The sequence below is a fragment of the Gopherus flavomarginatus genome, chromosome 11 (assembly GCF_025201925.1).
Source record: "Gopherus flavomarginatus isolate rGopFla2 chromosome 11, rGopFla2.mat.asm, whole genome shotgun sequence".
Classification (NCBI taxonomy): Eukaryota; Metazoa; Chordata; order Testudines; family Testudinidae; genus Gopherus; species Gopherus flavomarginatus.
The window spans coordinates 47,526,945-47,552,302 of record NC_066627.1 but is presented as its reverse complement, the minus strand read 5'-3'; the positions used below and the strand labels follow the sequence as shown (position 1 = coordinate 47,552,302).

At 41.1% G+C, this 25,358-nt stretch overlaps 1 protein-coding gene across 6 annotated transcripts in view; it reads left to right on the top strand.

The window, feature by feature from the left end:
- MYT1 (myelin transcription factor 1) overlaps positions 1-24,984 on the top strand; it is a 111,561-nt gene extending 86,577 nt beyond the window's left edge. For 5 of the 6 annotated variants that reach the window (XM_050918715.1, XM_050918718.1, XM_050918716.1 and 2 more), the window contains 7 exons: positions 6,024-6,086; positions 6,639-6,722; positions 15,987-16,208; positions 16,830-16,921; positions 19,634-19,737; positions 20,395-20,538; positions 22,312-24,984. In XM_050918715.1, coding sequence (XP_050774672.1) covers positions 6,024-6,086; positions 6,639-6,722; positions 15,987-16,208; positions 16,830-16,921; positions 19,634-19,737; positions 20,395-20,538; positions 22,312-22,452 — 850 coding nt within the window. In that variant the 3' untranslated portion in view covers positions 22,453-24,984. Of the gene's footprint in view, positions 1-6,023; positions 6,087-6,638; positions 6,723-15,986; positions 16,213-16,829; positions 16,922-19,633; positions 19,738-20,394; positions 20,539-22,311 lie in introns of those variants that run through there. The other variant, XM_050918719.1, reaches the window with a different exon arrangement.
- Positions 24,985-25,358: the final 374 nt, after the last annotated feature.

Here is a 25,358-nt window from a genome sequence, read left to right as displayed (position 1 = left end):
ATGCAACTCTACTCTACCAACGGTTTCACACCTCCCAAATCCTTATTAACCTTCATGGAGCTACACTGAGTTAGCCAAGCTGAGATTCTGGCTCAGAATCTTTAATAAGGGTCCTAAGGCTTATAGGAGAGTTTGTCAGATTTTGTCATAACTTCTCTCCCCTAACGAAAATTCAGGCCAAACCTCTAGATTTTTGTTTTCAAAGGTGTGGCAGGATACTTAATATCCCTCCAAAAAACCTGGAAAACAAAGCATTGTGAATCATTAGTCTATATATATTAGATGGAGCCAGTCTGTGCCATTTGTTTTCTTGTTGGTTGATTTTCACTTCGGATTCAGCAAAGCTTTATGTGGATATTATAATGATTATTGTTAATTGAATTTGTATTACAGTAGCATACAGATGTCTCGGCTGAGAGTGAGGTCTCTTTGTGCTAGGCTTTGCGCAGGCCCATAGCAAAAGGCTTTCTCTGCCCAGCAGAGCTCATCATCTAAATAGGCAAGACAGAGAGGATAGGAGGGGAAACAGAAGAATGGGCAAATTACTTAAATTTTCAAAGGTCACATAGACGGTGAGCGGCAGAGTGGAGAATCAAACCCAGATCTCCTATCTATACACTACCTCCCAATAGATAATTTAGTAGGGCTGATTGAAATTTTTGCATTTAAACTGTTTTTCTATGGAAAATTGGGTTTTCAACTAACTGAAATGTTCAAAAACCTATTTTCCAACCAAATTTGCAATTCAGCCTTATTCTAGGACATGTCTAAATTGTGAGCCTCCCCTTGGATGAAACAGAAGTCTAATTTATATAATTACTGGAAAGCTCCTTAGTCCTTCTGAGGCATAACCTACTTCTCTCCCTCCCCATCCTAATGCATGTTGTGCCTTCTTTAACATCTGGTCAGCTATGTATTAATGCTTACCTGTTTAAATACCTCTAGTTAAGAAATATTGAGAGGCTTAACAGATACTCAGATGTGTCTTTGGGTGAATGTATTATTGACCCAGAATTATCAGGCTCTTCACAATCACTTTTCCCCTCACTTCTGATCCTACAGTATCGAATTTCCAAACATGGCTGCCCAACATGTGGCTGCACAAACAACAACAAAACTGAGTTTATGTGAGCATGTGCAACAAATGTGTCATATGAGCAAATGTAAATTGGTCAATTGCATATTAGCAGCCATTGTATCCACAAATACTACAACCCCTTGAAAATACAGTTTTATAGGTGGTCCTTGAGGCTTATGTGTTAAAAATGTGGCCCTATGTCATGTTAAAAATAAAAGTTTTATTACAACACGGGGGATTCTTCCATAGTCAGACTGGTGTAATTCCTTTCTCTTTGCATTTTTCCTCATGTCTGTACAGCTTTTGGGGCCTCTTCCAGAAGTGCCAAGTTAAAAATAGGGGCATGGCTTTTAACTGCACTGAAATACTTTGGGCCAGGAATGCTTAATGGAGGGACAGGAGGGGAAAATGGTAAATATTTTATTCAAAAACCTAGCGACTCTCCTACCTAATTAGGGATGTTAGGTATGCACAGCTGTAGCTGCTTTACTAGCATGGTATTAAAATCTATTCCACCCTCTAACAACAACAACCCCTCACCCCCCGCCATATTCTAATACTACCCTTTATAGCAATACCACCTTAGAATCCTGAATCTGAAATGTGTTTCCTCATGGAATTGGTTTTTTCCTTCACAAGGTAGGGATGGGTAAAAGTAGTTTGGATAAAATAAGAACTGAGCTGAAACACTGAATGAAATCAAACCTTTTCTGAGATTTGAAAGGGTGGTGTTTGTGGTGTTTTTTCATTTGTTTTGTTTACATATGTTTTTGTCTCTTGACATTTGCCTCTGATATTTCCCTTTAGTTTTGGGTAGTTCTGGAAATGAAAAATACCCATATAAATGGAGGGTGAAATGACTATCTACCTCATAGAAGTATTGGGAGGTTGAATTAGTTAATGTTAATACTCTGTTATGGAAGTGGAAAGCACAGTATCTATATGGTCAGTGCTAAGTACAATACAGATAATATTTTTAAGATATCTTTATTTAAGCAAGATTCCTCCATGCTTTATATAGTGGCCAAAAGAATGACCACTGAATTATTTCACCACTGCTAAGAAACATTAAATTTTATTAAGAACATTGACCATGTTTGCTGTGGATCAGCAAAAAGGTATTGGCTGCGGGTGTATCTGAAACTGTAATTTATTCAGAAAATTTGTTGGTCAAGGGATACCCCAAATTGACATTTTTCACCTGAACACATTAATGGTCTGGTGCTAACACCAGCCTGTGATACAAACCAGAGAAATCCTGGCTTGCACTAAATCTCCAAATCTAGCACATTTATAAAGGGGAAAATAGATTCCAAAGATATTACTGATATTATAGTGTAACCTTTTTCACAATTGTAGATAAGCCTGTGTCAGCAGCATTATAAATTCAGAGGTTAATCTCTCAGATATAAAAAATTAGCTGCAGGCCAAAACATCCAATACAAGGTATCTGTCAGGGATGATTTCTTTGAAGATAATTAAAAATAAAAAGCAGATAATTCTTTTCACCTCTTTAAAGGCACTGAGAGGCAAGACGGAATTAGATGTCAGTGATATGTATCTAAAACAATCCTAGAACTACAAAGAAATAGCTCTACTTTCAGATTTTAAAATGCATAAAATCCTGGTGCCCTGTTGTCTCCCAGGCCTGTAGTTTGAAAGTTGTCCAAAGGATTTGGACATTCCAATCCCAAATCACAGCTGGTTGAAAAAGATGAAATGTTCTGACAAAACAGGGATAAAATTTTCACACAAAGTTTTTTTTATTTTCCAACCAGCTCTAGTCCAAATGCTTAGGCAGCTTTCAAAATCTCAGCTTTAGTTGGTCTGGACACCTATAGAAAAGATATTTGAAAAAAAGGCATTCCCAATATTTATCTTAGGATCATGCAGTTTTAATCATGGTAGATTCCACGCTGACACCCAAATGTATTGGCAGTAAGCCAGAGATGTACAACACGGTAGTAGGCAAAAACTAAATTGTTGACTGTGTGGGATGTGACTATGTCGCTGTGTTCAGAATAGAATGGGCTCAGGAGCCACATTCATGATACAAGTTTGAACATTATTTTATGGGTACATTTTGGAGATATTTAAATAGCTGGGCATTTAGGGGTGAATTCTACTCCCAGTGAAGCCAGTGGCAAAACTCCCATGGGGTTCAGTCACACAGGATCAGGCCCTTATGCCTTAAAAGGAAGGGACTAAGAACATATCCTATCAGAGTAAACGGTAAGATGAAGGGTTCACAGTCTAAGGGTTTGTCTACCCTGGAGATCTGACCCAACCACAGCCACCTGGGTAACCTGAACTGGTGCATCTCTAGTGTAGACAGGCAAAGCCACTATAAGCAGTAGTTTGTAGTGGTGCAACCTACCCTGGCAGCTAGGCAGGGAGAGCTGCATTAGTGTAAATTCTGGCTTACAGCACTCTGCTTGTCTACACTAGGAGTAGGGTCTACCCCTGTAATTAGCCACCAATGACTGTGTTCTCTAGTGTAGACAAGCTGAAGTGTAGGAGACTGGATCTTCAGAAAGGAGTCCTCTCTCTCTCTCTCTCTCTCTCTCTCTCTCTGGTATTCAAACTCCCATTGAAATGAATGGCAAACCTCCAATTCGTTTCACATATCCCCAGTGAGTTCTCATTCAGATGTTGAAACTTGACTCAAAACTTTTGTTAGCTAATTTGCAGGCTGGCATGCAGGTAATTCACTTCCTCTGCTAGAGCTACTCACGTCTTTTGTGTGTCCCCATGACAACTTTTATTTCTGCCGCATTACCTACAACATTCGCAGCAGAGTGTTCTGCTCATCACAATTCATATTCCAACATTTTTTTCACTGCTTCCATGGCCCTAATTACTCACTGTTTGACTTGCTTATTTATCTCTTGCTTGGTAACAGTTTAAGCCAAACCCAGCTTTCCTGCCATTTTAAATGATCATAGAAAGGTTGGGGAATGAGCTGCATTGATGTGCTCTTCTTATTTTCCTTTCATGCCTTAATTTCATTTATGTTTTTGAATGTTGGATGCTGTACCTTCAGATGAGGCACAGCTGGCTAAAGCTGAGCATACATGTACAGCCAATAATTTCTTTATAGCTGGTATAGGAAGAATTTGCAGTATTGCAATGTTAAAAAAAATAATAAAAAACTCATGACGCCCCATGTGAAGTGACTTGGACTACAGCTTAGGTCAGTATAGCTGAAGTCACTCAAGGGTGTGAATAAGCCACCCCCCGAGCAACGTAAGTTATGGCGATCTAAGCACCAGTGTGGACAGCGCTGTGTTCTACCAGCATACCCCCAATGAGCAGCGGTAGCTGGATTAATCAAGTCGACTGGAGAGCTTTCTCCTGTCAGCTTACACCATCTGCATTAGCAGCGCTACAGCGGTGCAGCTGTGACACTGTGAGCTCTCCAGTGTAGCCTAAGCCGCGGTGGTCTAAGTGCCAGCTCTTAGTGAGAACAGTTCCATAGATGAAAGCAGCTAGGACCCTGATTGGTAGCATTTCCAGAAAGGAAAAGGACTGAATGAGCATGGAGACTGAACTAGCCTTTCACCTCTAGATAAGGCACCGTCAGACCAGTGATAAGGCACAGTCACAATCAAATGGTCTCGTGGTTAATTTGCGGGCTGGGGATTTAGGAGATCTGGGTTCCTGGCTCTTCCAGAGAGTAACCGTAAGCACATCGCTTGACTTCTCTGTGCCTTGGTTCCCCATTTGTAGAATGAGGATAATAATATTTCCCTGCCTCATGGTGACACGGTGAAGCTAAATCCACTGGCATTGTGAAGTGCTCAGTTACCATGGTGATGAGTGCATATAAATGAAAATACATACATAAAAATGGCAATTAGATTACAGCAGAGGGAACTTGCACTCTTGCAGCCCTCACTTTACCTGTTCTGTGTGTGAACTTCAGTCTCCAGAGTTGTCAGTCATGAGCTGAGACCTCCTCATCAGCCTCCTCCTGGCACTGGCCAAGATGGTCATCTACCAATCCACGAGTAAGGGAACTTAGCAGGGAGGTTTTCTGTGACTATGGGGCCCTTCTTCCATTCCCTCATCTTTTTGTGTCCTCTGGGTGGCATCCACTGGTTCCTTGGACTCCTTCACCAACCAGTGGGCACTGTTTGGGGCTCTCTGCTTAGAGTCCCTGTCCAATACCCTTGTTTTGAACCTTGCATCATTTGTTGTCCCATGGAATCAGTTGTTTTCTGGGCTGAAGGAGCGGGCCTTTTGTCCTGGTGTATTTAGGGTCACCCTCCATAAATTCATGTAGGCCTGAGCCGAGATCTTCTCATCAGCCTCGCCATCCATCAATCCAGGAGGAGGGAAGCTCGATGGAGAGGTTCTGTGTGGCTATACGACTTTTTTCTAGTCCCTTGTACATGCACAGACCTGAGTACAGTTACTCTGCTTGGTATCCCCTGATTTCTCAGGTTCTTTCTTGGAACAATGGGCATTGTCCAAGGTTCTCTGCCTGCTTCTGATTCCCTTTTTTCACCCTGCGACCTGCATCCCGAGCCCTGTTAATTTTGTGTGTGTGTGTGTGTGTGTGTGTGTGTGTGTGTGTGTGAGAGAGTCCTCCTGCCCCTAACTCAGTTGATACCTGGATTCTGTTCCCACATCTAAAGAGACAGGCCTTCTGTTGTTTTGGGCTCCACTTACCAGACCTAGTCATCAAATAGGCCTGAGCCTTTCGTTTAATTTTTGTTTAAATTGTACGGTGCTATCTACCAGTTTTCAAATGGTTTCCATTTGGATTTGTGGTGTTAACAATGTGGGTTGTGTATTATTACAAACTATTTTGGGGAAGCTGGAGGGAAGGAAAAAGAGATGCATCCAGTTTGATACTCCTCCTTTAAAGTGAACTATCCTAATGTTTCATTCAGTCAATCTGCCAAGCCCTTGCTAATCATTGCTTCCCATTGTTCCTCAGGTGCCCAACTCCTGGATGTGATGGTTCTGGTCACATAACAGGAAATTATGCATCACATAGGAGGTAAGGTCTTCACTGAAATTATTTTGTTCCATGGCCTCTTTTTATTTTTTTACTCTGCAGTGGGCAGAGTTGTAAAGTTCTGAATAAAACATTAATGTTACTGACAACTGAAGCCTATTTTCGTCTCTTTAATCTGACTTTTTTTTTTGATGTTTCCAGCATTTGATTAGAAGCTCTCTTCAGCAGAATAAAAGACAAAGGGTCAGATTTTAGCTGATGCAATGTTCCTGTTAATAACACTGCCTATTTATGACTTCTATTATGACTTTAGAACATTAATAGAAGAGAACTAAGCCTTCTGTTTCAACAATTCCATTAAACATTGCAGTCTGTTAGCAGATATCTTCTTATCTAGACGCCGTTAATTACTATCCGTCTCCCTCAAAATGTGCTCTTTTTTTTCCTCCTCACTTCTCCTCATGATGTGAGGCTCTGAAATGAGCGAGATCAAAACTCTACAGTAAATTCAAGGGAAAGATGAGTGAGGCAGGGGAATATTAGAAGCGGTAATTCTGCCAATGAGACGGGCCTTTCTTCTCTTTTTAAACATAGTCTGTCAGGCTGCCCCCGTGCCAAGAAAAGTGGCATCAAGATAACCCCCACGAAAGATGACAAAGAAGACCCGGAGCTGATGAAGTAAGTCCTGAGGAAGTTCCTGAGTAGATCCTTTCAGGATTTGGAAACTGATCAATTTCAATAACTCATGCAGCATTACACAGATTTACACACATGTGTAACTTTACACCGTCCATTGATGTCAATGGGAATTCTCACTGTGCCTAATGTTAAGCATATGCATAAACCTTTGCAGGCTCAGGACCTTAATTTGAAGTGGTAATTGGGGAGGGAGGTAGAAATTGTAAAATATTTTCCATTTTTTCCTGTGTATTCTTCCCCACAATCCAAAAGACTTTTGAAATTTGAAGAATTTTGACTAGTCCTAGAGCTGGCCAAAAAAAAAAAATGGGGGAGGAGGGAGAATTTGTGGTTAATTTTTCCCCACTTATTTTCCAGATTTGAAATGTAGAAATTTTTTCACCAGCTCAATTTATTAATTTCCTGTCACCTTTTCTTTTTAATACTTCATAAAGAAATTGCTGTTCTTATAACTGACCAGAGTTTCTGTGTAAGTGTTCCAGGCTTCCATCCTGGCAAAGAGCAGTCCACAGGTGATGCTGAGTTCCCTCAACTCCCATTAATGCCAGTGGGAATTGAGGGCATACAGCACCTCAGAGGATTGGGTCCATGACAACACTGAGCAGGGCTTAATTAGTTTGACTATTTCATGCTGTTAATGGATGCTCAAAGAAGTGCTCTGCCCCTCCCACCCCCAGTCCCTGCACTTACAATTAGCCCTAGAGCAGTGGTTCTCAGTCTATTTACCATTATGGGCCGCATATGCAGCATTCTGTGTTATGTGGGCTACATCCACACAATATATATACTATCTGTATGGACCTGAGGATGTCACGTGGGCTGCAGGTGTGTGCTGATTGGGCTGCAAGTGGCCTGCGGGCTGCAAATTGAGAACCACTGCCCTAGAGTCTCTGGCTGAAATTTTCAAAGCATGTAGGGGGTTGAGGAATGGAGATTCTAAATCCCTTAGGTAACTGTGGAGAATCTCATTGACTGTGAAGTACCTTGTACTAGTTTGTAATAAATGTGTGACACAAAGGAGTAGTGGTAAGTAACTGAAATTTATTTTTTAGCCTCTGTCACCTAACATGAGTTACAGAAGGTTAGACCTCTGACACGTGACCAGAGTCAGATACCTTAACAGACAAATCTTACATCTTTGTACCAGAATGACCACAAAAAACAGCTGTTTCAAAATTCCGCAACCCTTTTGCGGGAAGCAGGAAGTGCAGAGGCAAGTGAAAATAATAATGAGCAAACACATTTCAAACCTCCAAACAGGTTTTTGGAAAATTCTGTGTTGCCAACTCTCTTGATTTTATCACTGTGCTCGTGACATTTGGAGGGTGCTTTCTTACGACTCAAATCCTAGATTTATTTGATTATGAGACAATCTTGGTTTTCAGTTATGTAGAAGTAAGTTTCTATCCATTGTGGTTGCAGAAAAGTTAGAAAACATAATCCAAGTATACCCTAAGATCTCAAAAACTGGAAGGCAAATTAAAAGCACCCCATTTTTTTTCTATTAAAAAAACTCATTATTTTTAAGATAATCTTATGGTTTGGAGGGGCCTGACTCATGATTTTTGAATTTATGGCATTGGTAATACCGTATTTTAGCCAAAACGATTTGTTCAACTCTAAATGGAAGAACCCAAAATGGGCATATTTTCTGTTGGCCTGAGTTCTGGCTTGTGTTTTTGTGGGTGTAAAGTTTGTCCTTGCAACATGCATTGCAGGTGAGTAAATCTGAGTATTTGTGCCTCTATATTTCCAATTTCTGCCCTCAATCAGGTTGATAAATTAGCAATTTATGCTCCCTTTTCAGCTGCAGGTGCAAACACGTGGATGTGTAATGTACCTAAAGTGCTGTGCAACATTCTACCGTGAACAGGCAAAATGACATATTGCTACTCACCGATGGGTGTCCACGGTAAATAGAGATGCAATAACTGATAGAAAGGATGTTTAAAAACTAGATAATATTTGAGCCATCTGCCCTGTTTTTAGTCTTCAACCCACAGGAAGAGAAGTATTTGGTTAAATGAGCTGTGTGATAATTAGCAGGAGTTTATTAAAAATTAAGCAACCTATTCTAAAATCTTCAGAAAAATCCTTTTTTGACATAAATGTTCTAAATTGCTAAGGGAAAAAAAATCCATAATCTGATTCCATTAACCAAAGGCACAGAGAGGGGAGTGAAAATCGAAAGACAGCACTGGCAAAGTGCTGACTGTCTCAATTTTGGCCCTGTAAGCACAACTGGCAATCAGCTATGCCGTGTGTGCCATTCTGTTTAAATGTTTACTTCTCTGAGTTTGTCCCCTGAGATCTAAAATAGGACTGATGCTTCATGAGGGAAGACACAGGAAATTCAAATGAAGGCAGAACTGTGGGCAAAGTATGCACAGGAAGCACAGTATAAAGGATTCATGGCAAGCTCCAATCTATGTATATGAAACTTACATACACCCACAAATATATATACAGAATAGATCACACATCAGTAAAAAGGAGAAAGAGGTCCTTGGTTGGACCATTGCATCATTTTGCGGATATTCTGCATGTGTGCACATACACGTGCAAACACATACCACACTCTATGATGGCAGCTAAAATAACTTATATAGTAGAGCTGCTTGGAAACCAGAATTTTGACATTTTGGAAAAAAATGGTTCCAATTCTGAACAAAAAGCTGAAATTTTAACCTATTCCACAAAATGAAAATTTCAAAGAAATTCCGTTCAGGATCATTGAAACATTTTGTTTTGATATGTTTGAATCATTCTGTTCAGATAAAGTCAAAAACGTGTCCTTTCAATAATGTTGAAACTTCTTGTTCAGATTTTATTGTGTTGGTTCATTTCGCTTAGACTTTTATTTTATAAGAAAATATTAAGTATAATATGTTCTGTCTCTTTATAAAACATACTATATACAATATTAAAATTAATATTTTAATATACTATAAAAGACTAAATAAATCAAAATGATAAAGTTGAAACAAAATGTTATGCCACTCCAAGGAAGAACTATTTTGATGTTAACAACACAAGAAGGTTGAAAATGATTCAGTTTGGTTTTTCTCCTTCGCAAGTTTTATTGAAATGGAAACGTTTCAATTTTGACAAAGCTGCACTTTTTGATGGAAAGCTCTTCCATAAACATTTTTCGACCAGGTCTCTCATCTAGCACTTTACAGGTTAGATCCTCAGTTGTAAGTAAGAGATGCTCAGTGCAGCCATGGGGAAAAAAGGGGCTTTGTGCTATCCAAAATCATGGAGCCAGCAGCCTGATTTATTCCAGCTGTCAGTGGCCTCCAGGGGCCATTTCAGCAGCAGTTCAGTGAGGCAAAAGGGCACCATGGTCACACTCCATGGTCACACTCCGTGCGTTGCTCCAGTTCCCAGTGGAGGGGTGTGGCATAGGAGTTGTTATGCTGGCCTTATGCTGCCTGCATATTCCCCCCATGCAGCGGGAGCCACAGGGAACCAGATCTGCCAGCTTTAAGGTGCATTGCAGTGCTGGAAACAGCACAGAGTAGCCCCACCTGGCCCAAGGATCTGGCCCTTTATATTCAAAGTGCTTTACAAAGTTTTTCTAATGACCATCCCAAAAGCCCTGTGGCATAAGAGAGTAAGAATTTCACCCCACTTTTACGGAAAAGGAAACTGAGGCAGGGGAGTTAAGGGACTTAAGTGAAAGAGCTGGGATTTTCTGACTCCCAGCCATACATGCTGGATAAAACATTGCACCCAAATGGGGTAATGGGGGAACACTCAGGACCCTCCTCCCTAGACTGACATAACCCTCAGCCTGCAATCCGAGCAGCAAATCTGCATTTGCAAATATGCCCTCCTGTGTAAAGGTAGCACATTTGTGCACTGCCCTAGGAGCACCCCGAGACTTCTCTCCCCCCGATACCCCATTGCTCCAGGAGGAGAATAGTTCAGATCACTGCCCCACACCTCCTCTGCTAGCAGCATGTTGTTGGAGAACAGAGCTAAGCACCATCCACTCCATGCCCCTCCCCTACTCGGCCAGGGGAGTATCAGGCTTGCAGACCCAGGGCCCAGGAAGGCCATGCCAGGCTGTAAAGGGAAATGAGATTCCCCCTTATGCCACTGTATGGGCTTCAATATCTGTCCGTCCCTCAGTTCTTAACACGTGGAAATGGCAATCAGAATAGAGGGAGCCCATCGGAGATGACTTGGGGGCAAAACAACAATATGAGTAAATGATCCCTTAGTTGCTGAGATACCCTAGTCCTTGGGAAGTTAGCATTTTGTCTTCTATAACAAGGTACGCTCTGGTGAAGGTCCCAGCAGGTTTGCATTAAAGAGGCTTAACTGTAATTCCATTACTCCATCTGGGTACCAAAAGGCACTTGGAACTGATCCGAGTTTTGCACATTGCCACCGAGGAGAAAGTAATTTAGTCCCTGTTGTTTTGTTGCTCATCCTTCAAGTAATTTACTGCAGATGTGATTGAACAGATCACCTCAACCTTCAGCCTACCCGGCATTAAAAAACCCCACAGAGAATGGCTGTCTAATTGATCAGCCATTACTAACACTTCAGTTAAATAAAAAAAATTAAAGTCCAAGCCAGCTGTTTTGCACAATAAGGCTCTGGTTTATTTTTTACAATAAAAGTGTAATGAACATTTAAATTAACAGTGTAAAATATGTAACGGTTAGGCCATAGAGGCTGCATTCTAATGGTGGAGGGGTCTGTCTTTCTTTCTTTTCTTTCTTCTCTGCGCCCCCACCCCTTTTACTCCTGGGGATTCAGTAATTTGCTTGTGATCATATAAAAGCAATGCTGTTATGAATTTAGCAAGGCTCCTGCTGGCAGGGATATTATAAGTGAATTGTGCTGCATTTGCAGATGATTAAAATCGAGATCAGCGTTTTTCAAATTATCTTGGAAAAAACTGGGTGTATAGCTCCCTCCTCTGCTGTCAATTTCTTTTTATACAATATAAAAATAATAAGGGTAATCATTTCGTTGGTGAAACGTAGGTTGTGATTTCCAGGAACAGCTCAGTGAATATTTTGATAGGAATGCTTGAAATCCCTAATTACTTTCCCAAAGAGGATGAGGGGGTTAGCTCTGCCATTTCATACCTACTTTATATATATATATATATATCATTCTCCCTTGAGTAATAAACTTTTAACTGTATTTATAATTGATTGCATTTGTTTAAAGATGCTAAACCACAGCAGAAACCTTAACAGATGCACCAGGTTTCATTGAATGACTGCTGAATTTACTTAGCATGCCATTAGCCAGTGAGTTTGGAGCGCGGGGGAGAGATTCCTTTGTATGGTGGCACTTTTCCATATGGCTACTACTGTAAGTTGTGTCTGCACCTTCATTATAAATCCCGACCTCCAGAACTTCATAGCCAGCCTTAAACATTTGCTGAAACATGGCCTGCAGACATGCCACAGGGTCACAATCTAGAAACAATAGCTATTATTACTTTTATACATCTTTTTAATGTATCCCCTTAGCTTTTTAACTCTGAGTGTCAGAATAAAACAACGAGGCCCCAATCCGAAAATCACACCTTTGTACCAGAGTGGTCAGGCTGCATGATGAAGATCTAAACGAGTGACTGATTCCATGGAAATGTTTGTGTTTCCACAACACAAAAGTAACTTTTAACAAATTATGATGATGCTGGTACTTTCAAACCCCCTTGCCTTGACCTTTAGCAGAATTGTCAGCAATTATTGTCTTAACTGTGCTTGTTTTGGGAAAAGGGATATAGAAGTCTGGATTTCCTAGCAAGAATGTCAGCTATGATTTGCTGTAGCTATGTAAAAACAGGTGCCCGTTGGTTTAGTGTTACCGTGGTGTCCACACAATCATTCCATCACCTACAGGTAAAAAAGTCCAGTTTGATGAGTAACTGTCAATCTTTGGAGTCATTGATGTAATCAAGATGTGTGGTTTGAGGACAGGATTGTGACCTGGGTTTTAGTTCTTCTGTTGAAAGTTGAAAAGGATTAATGCTAATGTTCTCTACCGAAGGGATTTTTTGGTTATCCAGTTAACAGATATACACCAAATCTTTTTTACTTCCTTTTCTTACCCTTCAAGGTACCTCTCTTCCCAGACTACAACCCAGTGCTGCCTCCCAATGTGTCTTACTCCTTCCACTCCTCAAGACGGGCCAGCCTTGTCCCAAATGTGATGAGTGGCACAGGAGAAAGAGGGTCAGATTTCAGGAGGACCCTAGTCTGGTGTCATGAATGCAAGCCATGACCAGGCTGCTAGCTTACAAACTCTAGAGCCTCTGTGTGTAACACTAGCCTCTCAGCATCTTTAATCAAATTCTGTGCCTGGCACTCTGTCTGCCTGATCTGTCAACTTATTATGAATGAAACATGTAAATCTTTGTGTCCTGCTCCCCACCTATGGGGAGACAGAGAGGAGGAGGAAAGGAGAATGTAGTGAACTAAATTTGAGAGATGTACTTTCCATCATCCATCCATGTACCCTCCATTTGCTCTCCAGCCTATCCATCCTTCAGTTTCCCATGCCACTCCTCCTCAGTTGTGATCCGCTCTTGGTCAACTCCCGAAATAACAAAAACTTGCTCACCCAGCAAATAACCTCACACTTCCACCTCTTTTCTGACAGCAAATTTAAGTGCTCTTGATTAATCTGTAATTTGGCCAAAAGTCTACAATCAGTTTACTAGATTAAAAAGAGGGGTGGGGACAAAATTCAGCTGACTTCCACAATTGCACCCCACGAAAACTGGCTCAACATCTATTTTGTGTTTGCAAAACTGACGCATTGGCCAGTGTTGCCATTGTAGTTAAGGAGATACCCCCTCACTGTGGCCCTTTCTATGATGCTTTTACATTTAAACACTCATTTAAAAAACAAAAACCAAAACCTAGAACAGCCAGTCAAAGTAAACTCTGAAATTGGTTTAAACATAAGTTACGGTCATGAGAAGGAGAAGCCACTGGAACCTTCAAAGATGAGTCTTTCTCTCTGTCCCTGTCTCATGTTGTTCCTCATATCCCCCATTTCTGAGCTTCCGTGTGAATTTCTCAGTGAGTGCCAAACGCCTCGCTGAAAGCAGTTGCGGATGTTAAATGATCACTAGTACGTGATGTGATGTTCATTCTGACCGCTGCGTTGCTGTCCCTCTATATACAGGGTAGCCAAACACTCAGGGCATTATGGCCACCCAGTCATCATAAATTGCTGCTGTGGGCCCACAGTTGTCTGGGGGCTGCTGCTCTGTTCTTATCTACACATTGCACTGCCTCAGGCCACTGTTTCTTCGCCTGCCCATCCATTGTAGTTCTTATCATATATTCCCTCTGCCCACAAAGCTTTCTGTTATTTATGCTTTGTGCTGGACCCATCCCCTGCTCCTGTTACTCTTTACCCTTTGCAACAAAAGGAGCCAGTGTAAGAAGATGACTTATCATTGGCTGCTATGCAGAGGGCCACACGTGCCAAAATCTCTACAGCGCTATTGAGTTATGCAGTAGGACTGCACTGGGAAAGCTGGAGGCTGTGTCACAAGAAAGCCTTTGGCTACATCAAGATCCAGGGCAAGAAGACTGCAAAGCCTCAAGACAACAGTATTTAGGCCCCAGCTCAGCAAAGAACTTAAGCAGGGTGAGATTAAGGCCATAGGCCCATAGCTGGGAGGCCCTAGCTTCTGCAGGCAAGTGTTTGTGACAGAATCTCAGCTTTTCATTTAACAACAATAAAGTACATCTTTAGCCCTTGTGGTTGCAAAGAAAAGTCTGAAGCATGAAAGGAGCATAATGGATGCAGTGGTGTCCAGTTTGCACCCAGGACCACCCAAATCTGAGCAGCAGTGTAGCACTTCCAGAGCGGTCTGGCGCATCGCTCCAGCACCTGAAATCAAGGACGGAGCAATGCTTCGTCACTTCAGAAAGCTACGCTCTGGCAGCTCTGCCTTGTCATTTTCTCAACCACCCCCTGCTCATGTTCCTCTGGGCAGGCCGAGCCCCGTGCTTAGTGGCGTCAGGGCCAGGGAGGAGGTGGAGCCCTGCGGCATGAGGGCCCCACCTGCACATGGGCTTGCAGGTCACCTGATGCTGTGGCAAGCTCCTTTGAGTCTGCAAGAGCCCACAGGCTGGACTGGGGAGCTGTTGTGGGGAGGCCTTGGTCACCAGCCTCCCAACCCACCCTTCAGGCTTCCCCTCCATTCCAGGCCTGGATAGAAATTGCACAGTGAACCTCTCCCCCTCCCCCCACACACGCACCAGGGAGTTTATCTTAGGTGCACAAAGAGGCCTTCCCCGCAGAGCTTGGAGCCTGGTCGCTCCCTCTATCCCAATAAACAGCTGCCTTCACAGCAAGCAGAACCCTCCCAGCACACATCCCTTCTCCTTGTGCAGGTGTCAGGACAGCTCCTCGGCCTCCAGGGGCCCAGGCTGCATCTCATCCCAGTGTTTGTCTCCAAGAGGCCACAGCAGTGTGTACCGCGGGCCAGCACCTGCTTTAGCCAGTTTAGTCTCTCTTGCTTCTTCCCCACCTCACACCCAAGGGGCTGGATGAGCTTAGCCCATCCACCATAAATTGAGGCCCAGCCTGATTTCTACTCCTAGCTACACCCACTGTTGCCTGAAACAGTATCTCCGACAGGTGTAACTGCCCCATGCGTCGCAAGGATTTGTTAACTCCAAGCACCACAGCTATTGGGGGTGCTGGGCGGGGAAGGCAACATCACCGTTTGGAACACCCTAAGCAATTCCTCACCCTCCTTTGGTGTTTAGACTGCTGTAAATGGTGATGGAGCTGTGACCATTTACTGCAGCTGAAGATCTGCCCGCTCCAGTTGAGATAAAGTTCAGATCCATTGGTGTGCCAGAATTGCATGCCCCAGAATTCAAAAAACATGGTCCAGCTGGCAGCCCATGGAGTGATTTTGTCTGGCCCCTGATCGTGCACTGAAGAACAAAATGGTGTCCTCTGCACAACATGACCTCTCACACACCTTATATGAGCGGTCACGCTGCATGGGGGACACCATTTTGGACCTCTTAAGGCACACAAGTGTAGAATTGCATGCCTTACGAAAAAGGTCTTGGCACACGACAATTTAAATGAGAATCTTGGCTTTGGAGTACGTACCTCAGAACCTTATTTGGCTTTCCCCATCACTAATTTTATCATAAGTGTGTTTGCACCTTTAAAATCCTGTTTGTTCCCATTTTCATCTTATAATTATTTGTAATTCTCTATGGTTAGGTGTCCAGTTCCTGGCTGTGTTGGGCTTGGACATATCAGTGGCAAATATGCCTCTCATCGCAGTGCGTCAGGATGTCCTCTTGCAGCCCGCCGGCAGAAAGAAGGATCACTCAATGGCTCATCATTTTCCTGGAAGTCACTGAAGAATGAGGGGCCTACTTGTCCGACCCCTGGCTGTGATGGGTCGGGTCATGCCAACGGAAGCTTTCTCACTCACAGAAGGTAATAATTAGGTGCACAGCAATCCTATGCACACAACTACACTCAACAAGGAATTAAATGTTGTCAGGTGGCCTTGGTATTTTTGATTTCTTCCATCCTTTCTGGAGATGGTGAGCTTAAAAATATTCAGATTTTCAGCCACAAAATAGGCTGGAAAAGTTCACACTTTTGGTCTTAGTTTTTGCCCAGTTTCTCATGAACTTGGAAGGGGTTTTCTCCAGCAAAACAAATAGCCATTGTGCTGTGAAAAATTATGAAATCTGACTTTGGGCAAATTGTAAAAAATGATCATTTAATTGAATTAAATTAGCATGTCATGGCATATTTCTGACACTTTTGAATGTCTTTGTTAGTCAGAGCTGTCCCATAATCTGTCATGTCCACTCCTTTAGGGGATTCGCACTTCCTAATCTTTGCACAACAAAAATCGCTCTTGTTTTATAGATGAGGATGATTGTGGTGTTATTTATAATGCAATTTCCTCTCTAACATTTAGTGTAGGATGTTTTTAGAAAAGTTGCCTCATGACACAAACTCAGCCAAATAGTGTGAACCCATGTTGGGCACATAAACATCCATAGATGCTAAGAGTTTATGAAACCCATTTTTACTTGCCTTTAGTTTATCAGGGTGTCCAAGAGCTACTTTTGCTGGAAAGAAAGGAAAACTCTCAGGGGATGAAATTCTCAACACTAAATTCAAGACCAGCGATGGTAAGGATATTGCACTTTGATGCTTTATCTTGCTTATGTGTTGATAAGCTGATTATTTGTGTATTGTATCCGTACTGTACTATCATTAGAATCAGATGACTCATGCAAAAAATGACTATTTTGTCATTGTTATCAATTAATTATTGAAATAACTGTGTTCTGTTCTATTCTATATAGGCTCTTACACTGCGCTCATGAGTCTAATATCTGAGCACCTGTCAGTAGTGGTTAAGCAACATGACTCCACAGTTGTCACTTGTTTGTTCTGTCATCTTCTCCCTAAGGGGAAAAGTATGTGCAGAGCAGTGTCTTGTTTTGGTAGGGTTTGTTTATTTGTTTTTGTTTGACCAGCCATTGATCAGCAGAGAAATGCAAAAAAATTATTTGGGACTCATTTCTGCCACCTTCTCTCACTTTGAGTAGTACTTTCTCACACAGTTAGTCCTGGTTTGCTCAGTAGAACTGCCTGCGTGAATAAGGGTGGCAGAGTCAGGCTTTTGATGCATAATTTATTTAACAAATAATAGCAAAATTGGCAAAAAAATTTGACGATCTCTAATCATTATCAGCCTCTGATCATCAACATATGAACTTGTTGTCTTAGCCCTGGTCTACAGTAGGGAGGGGGATCAATCTAAGTTATGCAACTTCAGCTACGTGAATAACATAGCTGAAGCCGATGTACTTATATTGACTTACCGTGGTGTCTTCACCACGGTGAGTCGACTGCTGATGCTCCCCCATCGACTCTGCTTGCACCTCTCACGGCGCTGGAGTACAGGAGTCGACAGGAGAGCACTCGAGGGTCAATTTATCGCGTCTAGACTAGATGTGATAAATCGATCCCCGCTGGATCGATCACTGCCCTCCAATCCAGCAAGTAGTGAAGACATACCCTTAGTATAGTGATAGCCCTACTATTCGTTCAGCTTCTCCCTCCCACAAATTGATCAGTTACATAATTTCTTTGCATGCTCACCCAATTTAGGGCTAGATTGTGCTCACCACCATGAATAGGGTCGCTCTATCTACCCTTATCCTGCTATTTCTTCCTCCACCTATGCTCTTACATTGTTGAAACAGGAGATTGCCTCAATTTTGTCTTTATGTTGTCGTAAAGATCAGTGTCAGATTGCAGTGGTCACTGTCATATAATATTTATTTTCAAAATAGATATTCAAGTCTAATATGTGGTACAAATTTCTGAATGCTAAACAGAGCTGACGAGAGTATTCACGATGAGTAAGGTCCTTCTTAATTTGTGATACTGCAGAAATTGCAGATCCTGCTATATTAGGCTTCCACTGCAATTTTGATTTTAATTAGCTTACTTTGCACAGTCCACAATTTTGCATACATTTTGAGGTTTGCAATATACACCTTTTTCTCCATTAGTACCCTAGAACCTCATTTATCCAAACTAATAGCAGTTGGGGCTTGGGCTGTCTGTCCTGCACACTAATGACCATAATGTAGTGGCAGCAAAATGTCTTTTTACAACAACAACAACAACAAAAATTAGCAGGCATAACATAATACTTGAGTGTTTATATTGTTCCACCAAATTTTTCTTAAACAAATAGATCTTCTCTGCTTTTCCAAATTAGCCCAATAAATAAAGGTCCATTATTACTTTTCTGCTATTTTCCATACCTTGTCCACAACTCAGCTGCAACTACTTTTACAATCATCCCACAATTCAACTAGGACCTTAACTATGAGTGATATACGTTATTAATTTAGCTCCATTCTTAGCAAATCATAGGCAACCCCATCCTGATTTCTGAGAGTTTATTCATTAGACCTCGTGTACGGCACAGAGCATCAGCAAATAATTTTCAGCTTGCTGACTGCTAGCAAACTGTTTGCTGTGAAAATCATTGCTCATGTTGTGAAATTGGTTGTCCGAGACACAGGGGGCTGTTGCTGCTGCCGGACTGGATGACTGAAAGTTAAGAAAAGAAATATGACAAACAATGAGCTGCCATTGTGAATTTTCAGATGAGAAATCATCAGTGCCAAAATTCATAGAAGTTTTGAGAATTCAGAGACATTTTCATGAATTCCTGCTAATCTTTCAAATGCTCTCACGTACTCAGGGCTTTTGCTCACAAAAATATTTGCAAATCAGGATTTTTGTGGTTGGTTTGTTGGTTTACTATTTGATCAAGCCCTACTACTATACTAGAACACTGCCTTCTTTCTGATCCAAGGAAATTCTACACAGTTCTAGAAATATTGCTGTAATTTACACTCCACCCAGTTTATAACTAAAACATATTAGCACTTGAAACAAGATCCTCACAAATTCAGACTACACACGGTTCAAACTAGCAGAGAGCCGAGCAGAACATACATCAGTTCTGAAGAGCCTGTGAGTAGGAGACGCTCTAGATGAAAGAGTCCATTATCTGGTTCTGGTTTTACACATTTATTTATATTATTATTATTACTGCAGTGCCTAGGAGCCATTGATCTATGAACATAATTAACCGTGATGCTATGGAACATATAAAACCATATGAAATGTGAGCTTGCTTTAGATGTGGTGTTAGAAAGAATGTAAGCATTGCCAGTGCTCCAATGCATATATAAAAGAAAGTCCCAGAGCAGGAGCCTCGCATTGATCAGAAAACTGTGCCTTCCCCTTGCTTTCTTCCTCCTCTGTGAGTCAGAGCAGCAGGTGACTCACTGCAGTTTTCCCACCTGCAGTTCTAGAGAATGATGAAGAGATTAAGCAGTTAAACAAGGAGATTACTGAGCTGAATGAGTCCAACTCGGAGATGGAGGCTGCCATGGTGAAGCTGCAGTCACAGGTATGTGAGTGTGGACTCTTACCAGGCTCTGTAATCATAGACCTTGAGCCAAAACTCATTGGAGTCAATGGAAAGTGGAGGGGGGAATCCTCAGCTGACCTTGCAGGCAGAGTGAAAAAGCAATGCAAAGTGACCTCATCTGAGGGCAGGACCTGCCTCATTGTCTTCCACTGATGTCCTAGGTATGTAAATGAGTTGCAGTAACTTATTTTAGCAGAGTAAGTACAGAAGGGAAGGAAGTGTCATTAACATCAAATCTCTGATTAATTTCTTCTAATCACAATAGCAGCTTACAAAAATTCAGAGTGCCTATATATTCGAGCCCTTTGAGAAGTGGGGTTTTTTTCCCCTGAGGAAAATTGGCAAAAATGAAAGAAAAATTGTCCAAATAAAATTGTTGATTTTTCATCAAAAAAAAATCAGCCAAAAACTGAAGGAAAAAAACCAGTAGTTTCCAGCTTCCTGATGAAAAATCATACCTGTTCCAGAAACAGAGACTCCTTCCATGAACCCATTCATTTAGCTGAAAACCCAGCTTCCCATCGGAAAAAAGTTTCCAGAGAAAATCTTTGACCAACCCCAGGGCGTATTATATGGAGTGACAGGTTGAAGGAGACGGGGAGGGCAAATAACTTTGCTGCACTCTTTGCTGTACAGATATCAACCATGGAGAAGAACCTAAAGAACATTGAGGAGGAAAACAAAATTATAGAGGAGCAGAATGAAGCCCTGTTCTTGGAGCTCTCAGGTCTCAGCCAGGCTCTTATCCAAAGTCTTGCCAATATCCGCCTTCCACATATGGTAAGGAACTTTTAAAGTGTTTCATCAAAATCACTGTGATCAAATGAGCAACACTAAAACCATTTTCATGATAGGGTTTATATACAATTTAAGATTAGGAGAAATAGCTAGAGATCGTCATCTCTTTATTCACACATCAGCCTTTCATAACATCAGTACCTATACTGTATCTCTGAAGCATATATTGTTATCTTCCTTTTGTTGTCACTTTCTGCTGATCTTCCTTTGTATCTATTGTTCTGTCTCATTACATCTAGTAGCTAAATCAGAAAATAGGAACTTTATCAAGGGCGCATAGCGCCTTTCAGACTAAGACAGCACAAGCAGAGATCAGGAGGGATTTGATTTCAACGTCAGAAAGATCTTACAGCTCCTATTATAATGCAGGTAGTTTCAATTCAGTTTTGAATAGGTAGCAGCCAAAGAATAGCATCCTTAAAGAGAATGTATTTTGTTTAATTTAACAAGGTCTAATAGGACACAGCATGTTGCCATAATATTACTGCAAAATGAAAAGACTACATTAAAATAGAAAAACCAAAAAGAGCTATTAATTACCTTCTGTCTAGTCCCAGGAAGTTAATTATTATTGTCTAAAATAGGTGTGCAGTATGTATGTGAGCTGGGGGGCAGACGTGGAAGTCATCTGATTGCAGATACTAGAGACTTGTGAGATGATCATAGAAACGAGTTTATGATTTATGGAATGAGCCTTCCCATCACTGCTTTCAGTATTCTTTTCGCCAAGGTTTGGATTTGATTTTGGGCTGGTTGGATACTATCTGTTCTTCTGCAGAGAATCTCCTTGACAAATACTTTCGGGCAGTATTCACACAGCTCCCCACCTGGCAAAAAACTATTCATTGAATTGGCCATTTGGTAGGTGAAGGTGAAATAAACCAGTCAGCAAATATGTTTTTAATGTGTTCAACAAGTTCCAAATCAAATAGTTTCCACAAAATGTACACATTCATATTACTAATATTTCTTCATCTTTCTGCTCTTCCTCCTCCCTCTCTCTCCTCCTCCCCTTTTTCTCTCCCTCTGTTTAATCTGATGTGTCTATCTGGGGTGTTCGTATGCTAGCCAATCAGTGTGGTGTCTGGACTGGTGTGGCAACATGCAGTGTTTAATTTGTAATGAATGAGGTGCTGGGGCTCAAACAAGCAGGTGCCAGGGATCAAGCAATTTTTTTACTTTAATAACTGATGGGACAAGCCTAGAGGTGCTGGGGGGACTAGGAACTGCCAGGCCCAGAGGTGCTGGAGTGTGCTAGGAACTGCCAGGCCCAGAGGTGCTGGGGAGGGGAGGGGTCTATGAACCGCCCAGCCCAGAGGTGCCAAAGCTCAGCCCTGGCACAAATTAAGCACTGCCAACATGCTTGGGTCGATAAAGCATGATGCAAGGACACGGGAAACTTGGGTTCTAATCCTGACTCTGCTGTGTGCCCTTAGGCACGTCTGCACCATTAGTCTGCCTTCTCTATTTAGCCCTCAATCCTGTAAAGACTTATGCATGTTCCTAAATGTTTACGCTCTTACTAGCCCCATTGTGGTCAGTGCATAAAGTTAGCCACGTGCTTAAGTCTGGCACAATGGAGCCCTGATCTTGCTTGGGACCCTGTAACTGCTGCTGTAATACAAATAATGATTAATAACAAATATTGATAATCTCAGCATCACCTCAGGAGAATTAAACACAATTATTAGGCGCTTTTTTTTCTTCCTTTTCTTTTTAACAATTTATATTTTTGTTTTGTTTTATTGGATTCAGGAGCCAATCAGTGAACAGAACTTTGACGCTTATGTTAATACTCTTACTGACATGTACACCAATCAGGAGTGTTACCAGAACCCTGAGAACAGGGACCTGCTAGAAAGCATTAAACAGGCTGTCAAGGGAATTCAAGTCTAGTGCCGTGGGATAATGCAAATAAACAAACAAACTGTAAGAAGATGGAACCTTCACTCCGAGTATTCAGGTTTACAAGTTATAAAACTTGTCTAATGAATGAAAAAAGGACCAAAATTTAACCAAGAGGCCATTTACAAGAAGCAGAACTGAACTGAACTCCATGTTGTCATTTACTTAACTTGGACCTTCTTGCAGAGTGGGATTTTCTACCCGTACCAAGTGGTAGATGAGAACGGACGATGAGACACTATAATAGGTTGCAGGGCTTGGTTGCTGGTGGAGATAAGGCATCTTCATGAGTTGCCACATTTTACTGATGAGAAAGAAGGCATTGTAGCAGAATTAATCCAAGGGTTAGTACATGAGAAGAACAGGGTTTTGTCTGATTTTAGAACAGAGTATAACTGGCTTCAACCCTCATGTTGTCTATGGTCATATGTCCAGCTCACCTGCTCACACATGAATTATGTTATAGGTTACTGTAAATGAGAGGCTGGAGCTGCAGGCTACCTGTAAATCTGAACCTCTGCTGGGCCTCCCACCCCCAAGGTATTCAGCTATCCACTGGGTGGGGGAATTCTTAAGTATTATAAAGTAGCTTATTTTTATTTTCTGAAGAGCAGTTCTGGATCTCCAGTGGAAAGCGCAATGGAAAAAAGGTTCTCAGGGAAGCTTTTGGAGTTTGCAACTACAGTATTCCTTTGTCTGTCTTAAATATGAGAATAGCTATTATGAATAGACCAATACCAGATATTTCATACAGAAGAATTCTAAATGTGTCATGGTCCAGTGTATATGATTTTTTGGAAGTCTATTGGTGGACTGTTCTGGTTCTTTTCAATATTATGGTCATCATTACAGCAGTGCAGTACTGCCAGTGCAGATATCATACATCAATGCCAGAGAAATGTTTAAAATGATTATCAACAAAAAATGAAAGATACTAACTGATGGCCAGCAAAGTGCTTATCTTCCATGGACTGTGGTTGATTCCTTACAGATGTACATATGGCAGTGGGTTTTTGTTTTGTTTTGCTTTGGTTGGTTGGTTTTGGTTTCTGTATTTTGTGCAAGATTACAGAGCAAGCATCATTCCACAAAAAAGAGCATTTGGGTATTGATCTTCCAAAGAACCCTTTTGTAAGCTGTTTGGTACATGCAGCCCACCGTGCACTTACAACTATGTGAATATCTTTGCAAAACCAATCTCTAGCACCTCATTCATCCAACCAGCCAGCATTGCAGAGCACAGTGATTAAGGTATTTTTCAATCTGTAAGAAAAGAGTCAGCAGAGAGGGAGAGAAGTATTGGTCTGTCCCAGCAAATAGCAAATCCTGAAGGCTTGTTGAATAAACTCATCTCACACAAGCATTAACTATCATTCAGAATTATTTATCAGCCTAGTGATAACACTTTAGAGAAGAGGGAGATAGAAGCCTCTAGCACCCCAGTACATGTCACATAAGCCCCCCACTTTCAATATCATTTCCAGTGAGGTGAGGGGTGGAGAGGAATTTGCTCACCAATAATAAAGTGAAGAATATTGTGTCATTATGAGCCCAGTCCTGCAGATATTTAGGGGATAATGCAAAGCTCAAGGGTGATAATGGAAAGACTCCCATTGATTCCAGTGGACATTGGATAAGGTTCTTAAGCACGTGAGTAGGTAGGTAGCCCCACTGAAGTCAATTGGGCAGCTCATGTGAATAAATTGAATCACATACTTAAGAGTTTGCAGGATCGGATCCCATGAATTCACTTATTTTAGAACCCATTCCAAGTGCAAAAATAAAATGGAAAAAAATATAATTTGATGTGTTAAAAACACAATTCTTAACATGTAAATAGAGTCCAACTTGCTTGTGACTGCAATTCAGTTAGTATTTAAAAGTAGAGAAATTGCACTTCCTGGAAGAGAGAGAGACGGGGGAAAGTAGCTAGTTTAATTATCCTGTAAATTATTTAATTTTGGCAAGATGTATGTAATTTATATTCACAACACCTTACGTTAACTTTTTCCTATTTATTTAACCTTTCTTATTTATTAATTTTATACTGATTTTAAACTGGACACCATACCATGGAAAAGAAAAGCAAAAAATAAAAAAGTAAAACTTTTTTTGACCATAAAAAAAAATTCCAAAAAAAGAAAGAAAGAAAGAAAGAAAGAAAAGGAAAAAACCCACGTATCTACAACTCCTACTTGTAATTTTGATGCGACTGAGTTATTTTTTATATATTTTGTTATTTATTCTTTTAACAATGGGAATTTTTTAAAGATATTTTATAACTGAGGCATTTTGATAATTTTTTGGTTTGTTTTTTGAAGGGGTCGGGACAATGGGAGGGGAAGAGAGACTTTTAGGGATTTTGTTTTCATTCCTATTGTTTCAGGCACTGATTAATGGTAAATGAAAATTCTGTATTTATTATTTATTTAATATTTAAGTCAAAATGAACTGTGCTCTTGTTGTATATTTATTTTGTCACGTTTGTGTGTTGGTTATGTGATGACTGAGTAATTGTTTATGTGAAGGAATACTGTTAATATTTAAATAATAAAGAGTCACATTGAAAGTTATAGCAGGCTACATGTTATTCTGTGAAAAATGAATACTGTGATCCACTTTCCTCAGGAAATGTATGCTGCAGACAGCATTTCATAATGTATTTGCAGGGTTCTTTCATAATAAAAACCCAGTTCTGTTTGTGACTTTAGTTCCCATGGTCTTTCTTAAAGATATTGGTAAAGTCCCCAGTATTTTCTAAGAGCTTTGTTCCAATCCACTGTTCAGCTGTGTTATGAATTTCTTTCTGAGCCCAATCTGCAAAAGATGGGAGTCCGTTATGACCCACGCTAGAGGAATTACACCCAGTTTTTCAAAGATGTTTAGGCACCTGAAGA